The 13,405-nt window shown below is 44.6% G+C and overlaps 1 protein-coding gene across 3 annotated transcripts in view; it reads right to left on the bottom strand.

Annotated features, from left to right (window-relative positions):
- The window catches only part of Insr (insulin receptor), a 137,134-nt gene that overhangs the window by 38,321 nt on the left and 85,408 nt on the right, over positions 1–13,405 (bottom strand). For all 3 annotated transcript variants that reach the window (XM_005371760.3, XM_005371761.3, XM_026778304.1), the window contains exons 6-9: positions 11,029–11,243; positions 7,937–8,063; positions 5,966–6,222; positions 2,573–2,740 (exon numbers count right to left, since the gene is read on the bottom strand). In XM_005371760.3, coding sequence (XP_005371817.1) covers positions 2,573–2,740; positions 5,966–6,222; positions 7,937–8,063; positions 11,029–11,243 — 767 coding nt within the window. The remainder of the gene's footprint in view (positions 1–2,572; positions 2,741–5,965; positions 6,223–7,936; positions 8,064–11,028; positions 11,244–13,405) is intronic.

The raw sequence follows: 13,405 nt of genomic DNA, 5'->3' as shown, positions 1-13,405 counted from the left end.
AAAATCCAAAAAAAAATAAAAATAAAAATAAATAAAAAAATAAAAACAAAAACAAACTTTTTCTAAAAGTTAGTGGGTTTTTTAAACAAGACAAAAACAAGCAAAAAAAGTCTTGGCACTGCTGGAAGCATGGGTAGCAGGTGGTTTTGTACACTCAAATGTAGAGCCGACAGGTCAGAGCTGAGCCCAGAACTGGGCTTGCTCTCAAGTTATATAAAGTATGCAAGGAGATAAATCAACTTGCTGATCCTGGCCCAGGCGGGCATGATGTCACAGGCATGCATATAGCACATGATCTTAGAGTTGGGACTGTTCCCAGGAATCATCTGTCCTCCACCCCTTCTCCACAAAAGGAGACAGACTACTTGCTGCGTGACTTAGCCAAAACCAGACACCAGGCCAGGGGTGGATCTGAGCACAGACCTCAGCCACACCTCTCCAGCAGCCCCCTTGGCCTGCTTCTGCAAGGTCACAGGCCAGCTAAAAAGGAATCAAAGACAAAAGTCACAACTAAATGAACAGCAAATTTTCACCTTCTCAGATCTGAAGGTGGATTGCGGCAGTTTGTTTTGTTTTAATACATTTAGTGTGGTGTGTGTGTGTGCGTGCATGCCATTGTGGGAGGAGGATCAGATTATAACTTTTGGCCCTGAGTACTCTCTTTGCACCATGTTGGTCTTAGGGTTCACTTGGGTCATCAGGCATTTATCCACCGAGGCATCTTGCTGCCCCACCCGCCAGGTTTCTTTTTCGATAACCCACTTTTAGCTATTGTGAAATATACGATACAGTGACCATGCAAGACAACTCTAGAACAGTTGCTATAGCTACTACTTCAGCAGCCTGTCCACTAGGCTTCTCCACTGTGCTTGTGCAGACACAGGTACACCTCAGGCTCTATAACCAGTGGTGGAAAGATTTTGAATGTTTCTATCACACGGAAATAGTGAAGACATTCACTACTCAGATTTGCTTTTTACATATTTTATGTATGCCTATGCACTGTGTGGCTCACAGCTGAAAGAAGCATTGGATGTATTTCACCATTATATCTAGTCCTTGTTGGTGCTGCAGTCCGCAGACTGCACCCAGGACTTTGGACACTCTGGGAAAGTGCTCATCACACAGCGCTGCATTTGGATTTTTGGCAGCCTCTAAAGTGTGAATCCACGTGCAATGTCTAAAATGTGTGTGTGCACTGGGGAGATGTTGAGTGTGAGTCTGTGTACAATGTCTAAAATGTGTGTGATTACACTGGGGAGATGGTGAGTGTGGGTCTGTGTGCAATGTCTAAAATGTGTGTGCACTGGGGAGATGTTGAGTGTGAGTCTGTGTGCAATGTCTAAAATGTGTGTGCACTGGGGAGATGGTGAGTGTGGGTCTGTGTACAATGTCTAAAATGAGTGTGTGCACTGGGGAGATGGTGAGTGTGAGTCTGTGTGCAATGTCTAAAATGTGTGTGTGCACTGGGGAGATAGTGAGTGTGGGTCTGTGTGCAATGTCTAAAATGTGTGTTGCACTGGGGAGATGGTGAGTGTGAATCCATGTGAAATGTCTAAAGATCTGTGTGTGTACTAGGAAGATGGCAAAGGCAGGGGTCCAAGTTTGATCCCCAAAACCCATGTAAAAAGCTGGTTGTGGTGGGGTACATTTGTAGTACATTTGTAATCTGAATGCTGGGAAGATGGGGAAAGGCAAATTCTTAGGGGTCACTCATTAGCACAGGCTAGTGAAAGATCCTGTCTCAAATAAAAATAAAAATCCACAAAGCGAGGGCTGGGCTGTAGCTCGGAGGCAGAGTACTTGCCTAGTGTGCATGAGGCCCTGGGTTCAGTGCACAGTACCAAAATCTTAAAAACTGAACAGGTAAGAAAGCTTGTCCCCATACCGCTTGTGTTTGATCCCTGGTGCCCACATGGCTGGCAAGACAACAGACTCCTGCAAGCTGACCTCTGACCACTAACCTCCTCACACATGTCTGCCCACACAGAAAGACTAGGTAAATGGAATAAAAGTATTTTTAATTCAAAGAAAATATGGGATGGGGATGTAGCTCTGTTGGGGTAATGTTAGCACCCATGCAGTCCTGCGTTTGGATTTCTGGCCTCGCATAAACTCAGCATGGTGGTACAGTCCTGTAGCCCCAACACCTAGGAGGTAGAGGCAGGAAGAGCAAAAATCCAATGTCTTCCTCAGCTACATAGTAAGTTTAAGTTCAGTGGTCTTTGTGAGACCCTGTCTCAGAAAAAAAAAAAAAGTTTAAAAATAAGGTATACAGCATTCTTGGACATACATCCAAAGTTGTTCTTTGAGCTCTACATTCTACACATACATGCACACATGACCTGTACACACACACATATGCACACACACATAAACACAAAGTGTGTCTTATGTGAGAAAGAATGGAATATGAGCAAGTGTGCACATGCACATGTATGTGTGTATGTGTGTGTGTGTGTGTGTGTAAGCACACGTGCTTGTGCGGGAACCCTGGGAAACAGGAAAGGAAACCTGTGTCCCCATAAGAGAATCAAGATACAGCAACCGCATGACAGTGGCCTGTGCTCACCTTTGAGACAATAATCCAACTCGAACAGCTCGCTGTCCTCTGCCTGCCTCTCCCAGTAGACCAAGTAGTGTGTGATGTTGCCGTTGGGGTCAGAGGGGGGCTTCCACTTTAAGATAATCTGAGATGAGGAATTAGAAACTGATATGGGGTCCAGGGGGACAGAAGGATCTGCAAAGGAGAAAAGAAATGAGTTACTATGAAGGAGAGCAGGTAAGTTGTTGGGTGTACCTAAGCAGGGGATTGTGGTCCAACTGAAACCACAGCTCTGTCTGCTAGAGTTACTTAACATCAGAGAAAAGTAGGCAGTTAAATGCTTGCCCAGCCCAGGCAGGAATGACTGCCTATTCACACCGTGGATTATGTGCCCACCATGTGTCATTCACTGCACAGACCGGCTCTGTCTGATGCCAAAGCCCTTGCTGTTGTGGACACTAGGAAGGATGTTCCTGGGGACAAAGACAACCATGGGAAGAAATGAATTCTGGTTAACAGGGACACGAAATCAAACCCAGTCACCTAACGCACTTGAAACCATCAAACTATATCTGTTTTTGAGACAGGCTCTCATGTAGCCCAGGCTAGTCTCAAACTTGATAAGGTAGCCAAGGATGTACTTTAACTCCTGTTTCTTCTACTTACCTCATGCATGCTTGGATGAGAGGCATGCACCCCAATACCTGGTTTATATGGTTGTGGCGATTTAACCTAGGACTTCATACAAGCAAGGGAAGCACTCTACCAAGCCAGCCACATACCCAGCCCCAGATGGTGTTATTCAGATGTCAGGCACCAGCCTACAAAACACAACTAAACTCCCCCTCTGAAGAACAGTGGTACCTGAGGCTAGGTAGATGGCTCAGTGGTGATGCACTTGCCACAGAAGCATAAGGACAGGTCAGATCCCCAGCACCCACATAAAGCCAAGTAGCGACGGCTGTAGCACCCTACCTATAAACCAGGCAGCCAGAGACAGAGGATCAGCAACCTCTGGGTGTACTAAGAGAGCCTGCCACAATATATAAGATGGAAAACAATTGAGGAAGACTCCAGTGTCGACCTCTGGCATATGCCACATTCAAATATGATACACACATGCAACCCCATGTGTGCATGCACACACACAGAATGTTGGAGGCTGAGAGAGTTGGAGAGGGTGAACACGGAGTTCTCAAGGCAAAAGCAAAAAGTGTGCAAAGAGCAGGGGGGTAGAAGGTTCTGGAAACTAAACTTTGGTCTAGATACTACATGACAGTAGAGATGGTGAAGAAGCTAGAACAATGGATTCTGTTCTGTGTGAGGGGGTTGCTTATTCTCTACATGTTGACATTTGGGGTAGAGACCTCTTGTCAACCATTCCACTTCCCAACTGTGACAGTAGAAATGTCTTTAGACATTGCCAGGCATCCTCCCTTCCCTGGGAGGGACAAAATTATCCCTACTTGAAAACTACTAAGCTAAGAAAAGGGGTTAATCTTGACAGAAATATGATGAAGTTGCTATGAGACACTATAGCCAGAAAGAAAAAAATAAAGAAAAATTAAAGAGAAAGGAGACGAGAGTGGCAATAAAACAAGACTGCGCCCTATGGGAGCTGGAGATGCTCAAATGAAGGCACTCTTTCTATACTTGAAAAGTTCTCATGACAGAATAGAAAAAACATGCAGTAGTCCCTCCTTATCTATGTGGCACATTTTATAACTGCAGTGGATATCTGAAACCACATACAGCACTGAACCATCAATGCTTCCCCATATTACATATCTATGATAAAACTTTACTAATACAAAATAACAGCAATAATAAAACAACTAAAATAATATATAGTAACAGAAGTTTCTTTTGTTGTTATTTTCTGGGAGCTTATTGTTTGTTTGTTTGTTTGCTTATATGTTTTTAAGCATATAATGAATCTTGGTCCTGCCTTGAAGTGATGTGTCCGACTTTGTTGATTCCCCATGGGAAGTCTTACCCTTACTGAGAAGTGGATGGCGGGGGAGGTGAGGCAGGAGGAAGGGAGGGAGTGAGAACAGAGATAGCTATATAAAATGAGAAAAGATTGTATTAAAAAAATTCTTACATCAAAAAAAAGAAAGAACTGGATCTCACATAGTCCAGGTTGGCTTCAAACTCAGTATGTAGATAGAGATGACCCTGAACTCCTGACCCACCTGCATATACTTTGTTGCTGTTTTGAGATTGTAACAAGGTCTTGATAGGTAGCCCAGGCTAGTTTCAAACACACAGCAATTCTCTTGCCTCAGGATTCCAAGTAATAAGACTACAGATGTGTATACCAAGTCTAGCTCTCATTTTTAATTAACTAATTATTTATTGATTGAATTAACCTCTCCAAAGATAGGTCTCACTGTGTAACCCTGCATGGCCTAGAAGTCACTACTTAGACCAGGCTGAGCCTGAACTCAGAAATCCATTTACCTCTGCCTCCCAAGCAAAGCCACTCGCCTCCCCGTGACAAGTGTTGAAGACAGTCTTGTGCAGGTAACCACAGATGCTGAGTTCAAGAAGGTATGTGTTAATATATGTGTGGTGTGTGTGCATATGTGTATGTGTATATATGTGTGTGCATGTATGTGGTATGTGTCATGTATGTGCATATGTGTGTGCATTGCATTAGTGTGTACCTGTATATTGTAAATGGTTATGTGTGATGTTATATGCATGTTATATGTGACCTATGTATTACATGTGGTGTCTCTGTGTTATATGTGGTGTCTGTGTGAGTGTTATAAGTAGTATGTGTGTATTACATGTAATATGTATGTTATATGTGGTATGTGTGCATGTTACGTTTGGTGGATGGGTGTGCATCTCTATGTGTGTGTTACATATAATATTGTGCTATATGTGGTGTGTGTGTTTAACTGGAGTGTGTGTACTATATGTGATGTATGTGTGTTATATATGTGAAGTGTGTGTTACATGTGGGGTGTGTATGTATGTATGCATGTGTGTGTTAGATGGGTAGTGTCTATGCATGTGCTGAGGCCAGAGGAGGAAGTCAGGCACACCATTCTATCACTGTCTACCTTACTCTCTTGAAACAGGATCTTTCACTAAAACTAAAGCTAGGCTGGCAGCCATCAAATCCTAGTGACCCCCTTGTCCCTGGCCCATGAGCCAGTGTTCTGGGGTTATAGACATGCTCATGGCCACACTCTGAGGCACGAACATGGTCACTACCAGCTTTCAATGTAGGTGATGGGAACAGCACTCAATCGTCCCCACTGAGCCATCTGCCCAGCCCAAGTGTTATCCTCTGGAAATATGAGCCTCAGCCTTTAGCTCCTCCAGAGGCCAATCACAGGACATCACTAAGTTGTCTACCAAAGGCAAGAGAGTCAGTTCAAGCCCATATTCACAGGACACACTTACTGGTGGCATCTGTCTGCACATAGATGATGTCACTTTTGGCTCCGTAGGTCCGGCGTTCATCTGAGAAGGTAACCAAGGTCTTGACAAAGATGGCATATTGGGTCCAGGGTTTGAGACCCCGCATTAGCCACCCAGGGTGGCTTGGGGTTTGAGACTTGGGGTCGTTGGACCTCTGGGGTGGATCAATATCTACCACAGTCCAGCTGTTGGAGCCACAAGCATCTTGACCATCAAACTCCGTCACATTCTGATAAGGGCTTTTGACAAATAAGAGGGAGAGCTAGGTTACTACTGTGTAAATGTCAATCCAGCACTATGTGGAATGGGGACTTGGAGAGTTACAAGACGTAGACTCATTTCTTTTCTGTTTGGTGTGTGTGTATGTGTCTGCCTGTATGTGTTTGTGGCAGTTCACTTGAGTGTATGTGAATGGACATGAAGGAAACAATCAGGTGCCATCTTCCTTGTTTTTTTCTGTTTGTTGAGACAGACTCTAGTCCCGGCTGGCCTCAAAGTCACATCAATGTGCCAGCCTCTTGTCTCCTCATTATTGGGATTAATTGTATTCACACTTGATTCCCACCTTGTGATTTGAGATAGAGTGATCTCTGGCCTGAAATTCACCTCATAGACTAGGCTAGCTAGCCAGAGACCCCAAAGATCTGCCCATTTCTGCTTCCTTGGAGCTGGGATTTCAAGTGTATTCCACAATCCATGGCTTTCTGAAAGTGAGAATGTGTATATGAGTGTGTGTAATTGTATGCATGTGCCTTCAGGGGACAGAGGAAAAGCTGAATCCCCTGGATCCCCGCATCTGGCGACTGTGAAATGCCAGACTTGGATGCTGGAGACCAAAGTGGGGTCCTGGAATGCAGTGAGCACCTGTTGAGCCTCCTCTCCAACCCCCAGAAGTGAACCTTTTCCTATTTCCAATTCTGAAATGCAGGTCTGCTCCAAAGCCAGCAGCACTGAGGTGTGATAAGCCCATGATGCTGACTCCAGTCACGGAGCACCGAATCTCAGCCTACCAAATAGCCATAGCGTAAATGACTAAGACCGCAGCAAAACCAGTTGGGGTTTAGTAACGTAGGTGCCGTCGATGAATTTCCTTTCTACTTTTTTCCTTCCCACCCCAACATTGTCTATTTACTATATTCTCAATATGAGTTATCAACATATGACCACTGGGCCTGGGGAGAGGACTCAGTAGGCAAAGCATGTGATGTACAAACATGAGGACCAGAGTTCAATCACTAGCACACACGTAAAGGTCAGCATCTGTAATCCCAGCACTAGGAGATAGAGACAGGTACATCTCTAGTCTGAATAAAAAGGAAGATAGGGGAGAGCTATGAAATGCTGACTTGTAGACATGACATGGTTGCTGCACATATCAACTCAGACCAGCTGTGGTTGCCTGCACCGGATCAAGCCAGTCAACATTCCAGCATGGGTGATGGAGGACTTCAAGGTACTCCCCGAGCCAAGGAGTAGTATGTAGCTGCTAAGACAGTCTAAGTCACTCTCCTTTGGGAACATGGGCACTGATAGACTGTTCATGCTCCAGTGGACGGGTCCACATGCATGCACATATGGGCAGCACCAACTGGATTAAAGGGGTTGTCAACAACACACAGAGAACACGAAGCTGGGAGGGAAATGGGATGAACAAACTAGGGAATGTTGGAGGCAGAAAGTGGTGGGTAGATATGATCAAACATACATTACATAAATATATGAAGATTTAAAAGCACACACTTAAGATATTTTCTTATTTTAAAGGAGTGTGAACTAAGCATCAGTTCATCTCTCCACTTCCTGACTGCAGGTGCAGTGTATCCAGCTGCTTCACACTCCTGCTACCATGACATCCCCACCTTACAAGCCGTGAGCCAAGATAAGCCCTTCTTTACAACTTTGTCTGTCCCTGCAATAAGGAGCATAACGAATAGTCCGCCTCCTTTTACTTACGCCTCTTTGTAGAAAAGCATGAATCCCAAGAGGTCTCGGAAGTCGGGGGGCCAGTAGGGCTCCCACCTCAGCAAGATCTTGTCAAAAGATGTCCGAATAAAAGAAAATTTAAGTAACTCATTTTCACCTAGAAAGGTTCAAGAGAAAAAAGTCAGGCAATTGGAATTCTGAATAGCTCATTTCAGAATAAAGAATTCAGCCTCCTGCTTCTTGGGGAGGGGATAGATTGAGGCACGGAGGGAGTCCTAGCTTCATTTTGTAGCTGTGATAAAATACTGTGACAAAAAGAAACTTAAGGGAGGAGGAGTTGTTTGATTGTTTGTTAGGTGAGAGTCTATTATATTTCAGGGAAATTAGACAGGAACTCAAGCCATTAGTCATATCTCATCATCCACTGTCAATAACAGACAGAGATGAATGCATGGAGGATGCCTGCTTGGCGCTTATACTTAGCTAGCTTTCTCCATCTCATATTGTTCAAGATCCAGGCCATGAAACAGCTCTTCTCACTTCAATTAACAGTCAAAATAAGCCCCAAGTCAGCAAAGCCTACTTGATGAGCTCTGGGCCAGCAAAAAACCACCAAAATGACCAACTGTCATCCAAGAAAATGCTCCGCAGATAAGCCTACAGACCAACCTGATCTGGACAGTTCCTCAATGACGATTATTTTTCCAGGTGATTCTAGATTGTGTCAAGTTGAAAATTAAAATGGGATGTATATAATCTGCTATTGCTTACATAGGTCTCATCCACATAAGCAGAGAAATGATCTTGCTGAGTTTGAAAGGTGGGGAGTCAGCAAATCAATTAGGTGTTGAAGACTCAACCAAATAAGATGCTCAACTGAACTGTGGATGATCCATGCCAAAGCAAAAAGGACAACTAGTCAGCCATTTTGTGAGCAAAGGGATCATATCTTTTTTGTGTATGTATACATGTGTATGCGTGTTCATGTATGTGCAGGAGTGATGTCTAATCTTAGTTGTCAACTTGACACACCTGGGAAGAGGGAATCTCAAATGCAGAACTTCCTCAATCAGACTGGCCTGTTGGCCTCTGGTCATGTCTGTGAAGCAAAGAAGGAAGGAAGGACCCAGGCTACAGTATGCAGAGCCATCCGTAGGTAGGTGACCCTGGGCTGTATAAAAAAGTTAGCTGACAATAAACAGCACTCTTCCATGGTCACTGCTTCAGTTCCTGCCTCTAGATTTCTAACTTGAGTTCTTGCCTTGACCTCCCTGAATGATGGATTGTGCCCTAGGAATGTAAGATAAAATAGACACTTTCTTTGTCAAGATACTTTTGGTCAGAGCAACAGAATTGAACCATCTCTCTAGCCTCAAACTTAATCTTGTCATTTCTTCCCTGGTGATGGAGATTGCTGCATTGATTTCATCAACCTTGACACCCTCGGCATTAGCTTTATGCTTATGGGGCATCAGACACTGTACTTTGTGCAGCTGACTCAGATAAGATACATAAAACCTGCCTCTGGTGGGCTGGGGAGACAGTTCACTTGGTGAATGCTCTCTTTGTAAGGTTGAGGGCCTGAGTTATGTCCCCAGAACCTCATTTTTTAAAAAAAAAGTCGGGGTGGGGGGATAAGGGAAGAACAAACAAAAAGAAAAATCTGTGGTGTTTGGATGAGAATGGCTCCTATAGGCTCACATGACTGAATGCTTGGTCTCCAGTAGTGAAACAGGGGAATCCCTAAATAAAGGCCGGGACAGACCATTGTGTGAAGCTGTGAGGATGAAACCTGGACAGCACTGGAGACCCCAAGATGCTGGAGATGCCGGAGCCATGGGATAACTGTCAAGGATAGTTGCCCAAGAGCACCAAGTGTGTTGCATCCAGCTAAGCTGGAAAGGAAGAACTGTCTAATACAAAATTTGGAGTTTGCCCAGCTAGCCTTTAATCTTGCTTTGGTCCAGTATTTCCTCACTATGCTCTCCTTCCTCCCTTTTGGAATGGGAATGATGTCCTCTGCCACTAAATGTTGCGAGTATGTGATCTGTTTTTTGATTTTACAAGAGGTTACAGTTAAGAGACTTTCTTGCATATCAGAAGAGACTTTGGATTTTTATTTTTTTGTTATTTATTTATTTATTTGTTTGTTTTTCAAGACAAGGTTTCTCTGTCTAACAGTACTGACTATCCTAGAAGTCACTTTGTAGACTAAGCTGCCCTCGAACTCACTGAGATCCATCTGCCTCTGCCTCCCAAGTACTGGGATTAAAAGCATGTGCCACCACTGCCCAGCAAGACTTTGGATTTTTAAAAAGTGTTGAAACTGTGGGAAACTTTGGAGGCTTTTGAAGTTAGAATGGATACATTTTGCACAGGGAGTAGACTGTGATGGTCTGAATAAGAACGGCCCCATAGGTTCATATGGTTACATGCTTAGTCCACAATGGAAGTGTTTGAAAAGAATTACAAGGTGTGGCCTTGTTGTAGGAGGTACATCACTGGTGGTGGGGTTTGAGAATCAAAAGGCCATGCCAGGTCCAGTTTCTCTCTTCTCTCTACCTGCTTTGTATCAGGATGTAAGCTCTCAGCCCCAAGCCTGCCTGTCTACTGCCATGCTTCCCACCATGATAATGGACTAAGCTTCTGAAACTATAAGCCAGCTCAATTAAATGTTTTCTTTTATAAGAAATGCCTTGGTCATGAGTCTCTTCAGAGTAATAGGACACTGATTAAGATAATGGTGCACACTCCCAACCCCAGCACTGAAAAAGTAGGAAAGGCAGATCTCTGTGGTTCTCTGACCAGACACACAAAGCCTACTGATGAACTCTAGGCAGCAAGAAACCCTATCTAACAAAAAAGAAAAACAGTGGATGATGCCTAGGGAATGACACCTAAGGTTGTCTTCTGTCCTACACACACACACACACACACACACACACACACACACACGCACACATATGCACACATATGCACACACCTACACACCTGCCTTTGGTATTTTAAAACTCCTCTCCCAGAAAGCTGTAGCTCAACAAAGGACAATGACACTTTCCTGGGGACTAGGGTGGTGGCTGAGAGAGGGCAGCCATTAGGAACATAACGATGAAGAGACTTACAGGATGCCTGGTCCCCATTGGTCTTCAGGGCAATATCGTTCCTCTCCTGGCGGCCCTTAGTTCCAGAAATCTCTTCCATCTTATGGATTTCTGACAAGCAGAGTTTGGGGTTGTAGTGGAAGAAGAGCTTGCCCTGAGTGATGGTGAGGTTGTGCTTGCTCCAATCCCAGAGCTGCCTGAGGTTCTGGTTGTCCAAGGCATAGAAAGAGTAGTTCCTGCAGACACACACACACGCCTAGTCACTCCACAACCCATTGTCTTCAATCCCAAAACGCCAGGGGCCACAGTACACACAGTGGATTGTAATTTTGTTTTAAAAGAAAAGAAATGAACTTGAGGGGGAGTAGGGGTGGGGTGGATCTATAAGGAGTAAGAGGGAGGTGTAGGGGCTGATTATGATCACAATATAATGTATGTATATAAGAAATTCTCAAGAATTAATTGTAAATATCACAGTTTAAAAAAAAAACTAAAAACTAGGCATCAAGGGCCAAGCCTGGAGTTGGCCCCTTCAGTTTAGCTGTGGGCCCACTTCTAGCCATTTGCTTCACACAGACTTACAAATTATTTTTGGGACTGTGGAGAACAAAGAAATTCACAAGATTTCATGGCCAGGAATGTACAGAGCACTCTCCTAGAATCCCTCAGTGAGGGACTAGGGGTGCAGCTAAGGGGTAGAGCTTCTCCTTAGAATCCCCTAGTGAGGCTGAGGGCATGGGTCAGGAGTAGAGCATCTACCTAGCATCCCCCAGTGAGGGGCTGGGATGTGGCTCAGTAGTAGAGCACCTGCCTAGGATCCCCCAGTGAGGGTTTGGAGGCATGGCTCAGTGCTAGAGTGCTTGCTTAGCATGCACCAGGCAGTAGATTCAATAATCAATATAGCAAAATAAGAGGGAAAAGAAAAGGAACTAGAGAAGAAAGAGGAGGTAAAGTCGAAGGAGCAGGTAGAGGTGGAAGGGAGGTAGGGATTGGGGTCAGAATGGGTTTTGGAAGGGTAAAAAAATATGACCCAGGCAATAAAAATAGGAACAGAAATCAAGTTTGGGGACAAAAAGTATGAAAGGTTTTAAGCCTGTTTGGTTTGGTTTGGTTTTGTGTTGTGCTTCTGTTTGTTTGTTTGTTTGTTTGTTTGTTTTTAGACAGGCTTGAGAAAGGGTCTCACTGTGCAGCCCTGGCTGGCCTTAGAAATCACTGAATAGACCAGGCCAGGCTGGCCTTGAAAATTGCCTGCTTTCACCTCCCAAGCGCCCAGCTGTGTGGCTCTGCTTTAAGACACAGTGTGGATTGGCATTCCTTTTGCCCCTTTCCCTATTGGCTGCTGCTTTTACAGCTATGAGGCTGGGGAAAAGGCACCCATTTTGTGCCCATGAGAGACACAGAGAATCTAACTTCTCCATTGCATTTCTGAATGATCTTTCTGCTCATGAGTCTATCTCTACTTCTCAAAACACCACACGGCAGGTTTCTGTTTGAGCATCTTAGGCAGGTTCTGTGGGACCTGGAGGAAAGCGCAGCAAATGAGAGTCCAGAAAAAAAGGATGGATAACTGGGGTCAGAAGGACATTTGCTGTATCTGAAGTTCCCGGTGGTCACCTGAGGAAAGCTACAGAGACAGGCTTGGGGTTGTGGGAAAGGAAAGAATTGGGACTGAGTATTTCGGCTTATATAGGGCAAGATCCCAAGACACAGGCCATGGCCAAGAGCCCACACTGCCAACTCGAGAAAGATATGGAGACTGAGAGGGAAATGGGAAAGGGTACCTAGGGGTGAGTGGAGAAAATTCCAGGGGCCAGGAAAGATGAGGATCTCAACAAAGAGCAGGGGTGGTCTCTGTTAAGAGGTTGGTGAACAAAAGTTCTTGGGCTTGGGGAACACCATGAACACGACATCTTATGTTGAGCCTTCTACAACACTGATTAATTGGTTAAAATTTCAATAACTGTGGAGAGATTGGAGTGTTGCAGGTCCAGAGTCTAATTACACTTTATCCTGGTCTGTCTTGAACTCTCCTCAGTCACTCCTTGCCCACCTGTGTCTGAACAAATACCCTGTGGCTTGCATGTAATAGCATGTAGTATCCTTAGGAATGTACTAGCGCAGTAGAGCATTAGCTTCCATGAACCAAAACACTACAGATGTCATCGGAGAATACCTGAGGCCTATAGCAGAGACTTCTCTGGTTTGCTGTTAAGCATCTCTTTGATGTGTCTACCAACATCTTTTAAAAGGACCTTGGTTTGGGACTTTATGTGTTCTATTAGTATAAAACTTCAGCCAGGCGGTGGTGGCGCACTCCTTTAATCCCAGCACTCGGGAGGCAGAGGCAGGCGGATCTCTGTGAGTTCGAGGCCAGCCTGGTCTACAAGAGCTACTTCCA

Source organism: Microtus ochrogaster, unplaced genomic scaffold (genome assembly GCF_000317375.1).
Source record: "Microtus ochrogaster isolate Prairie Vole_2 unplaced genomic scaffold, MicOch1.0 UNK125, whole genome shotgun sequence".
Lineage (NCBI taxonomy): Eukaryota > Metazoa > Chordata > Mammalia > Rodentia > Cricetidae > Microtus > Microtus ochrogaster.
The sequence above is the reverse complement of the archived record's forward strand: the minus strand, read 5'-3'. Positions and strand labels throughout refer to the sequence as shown.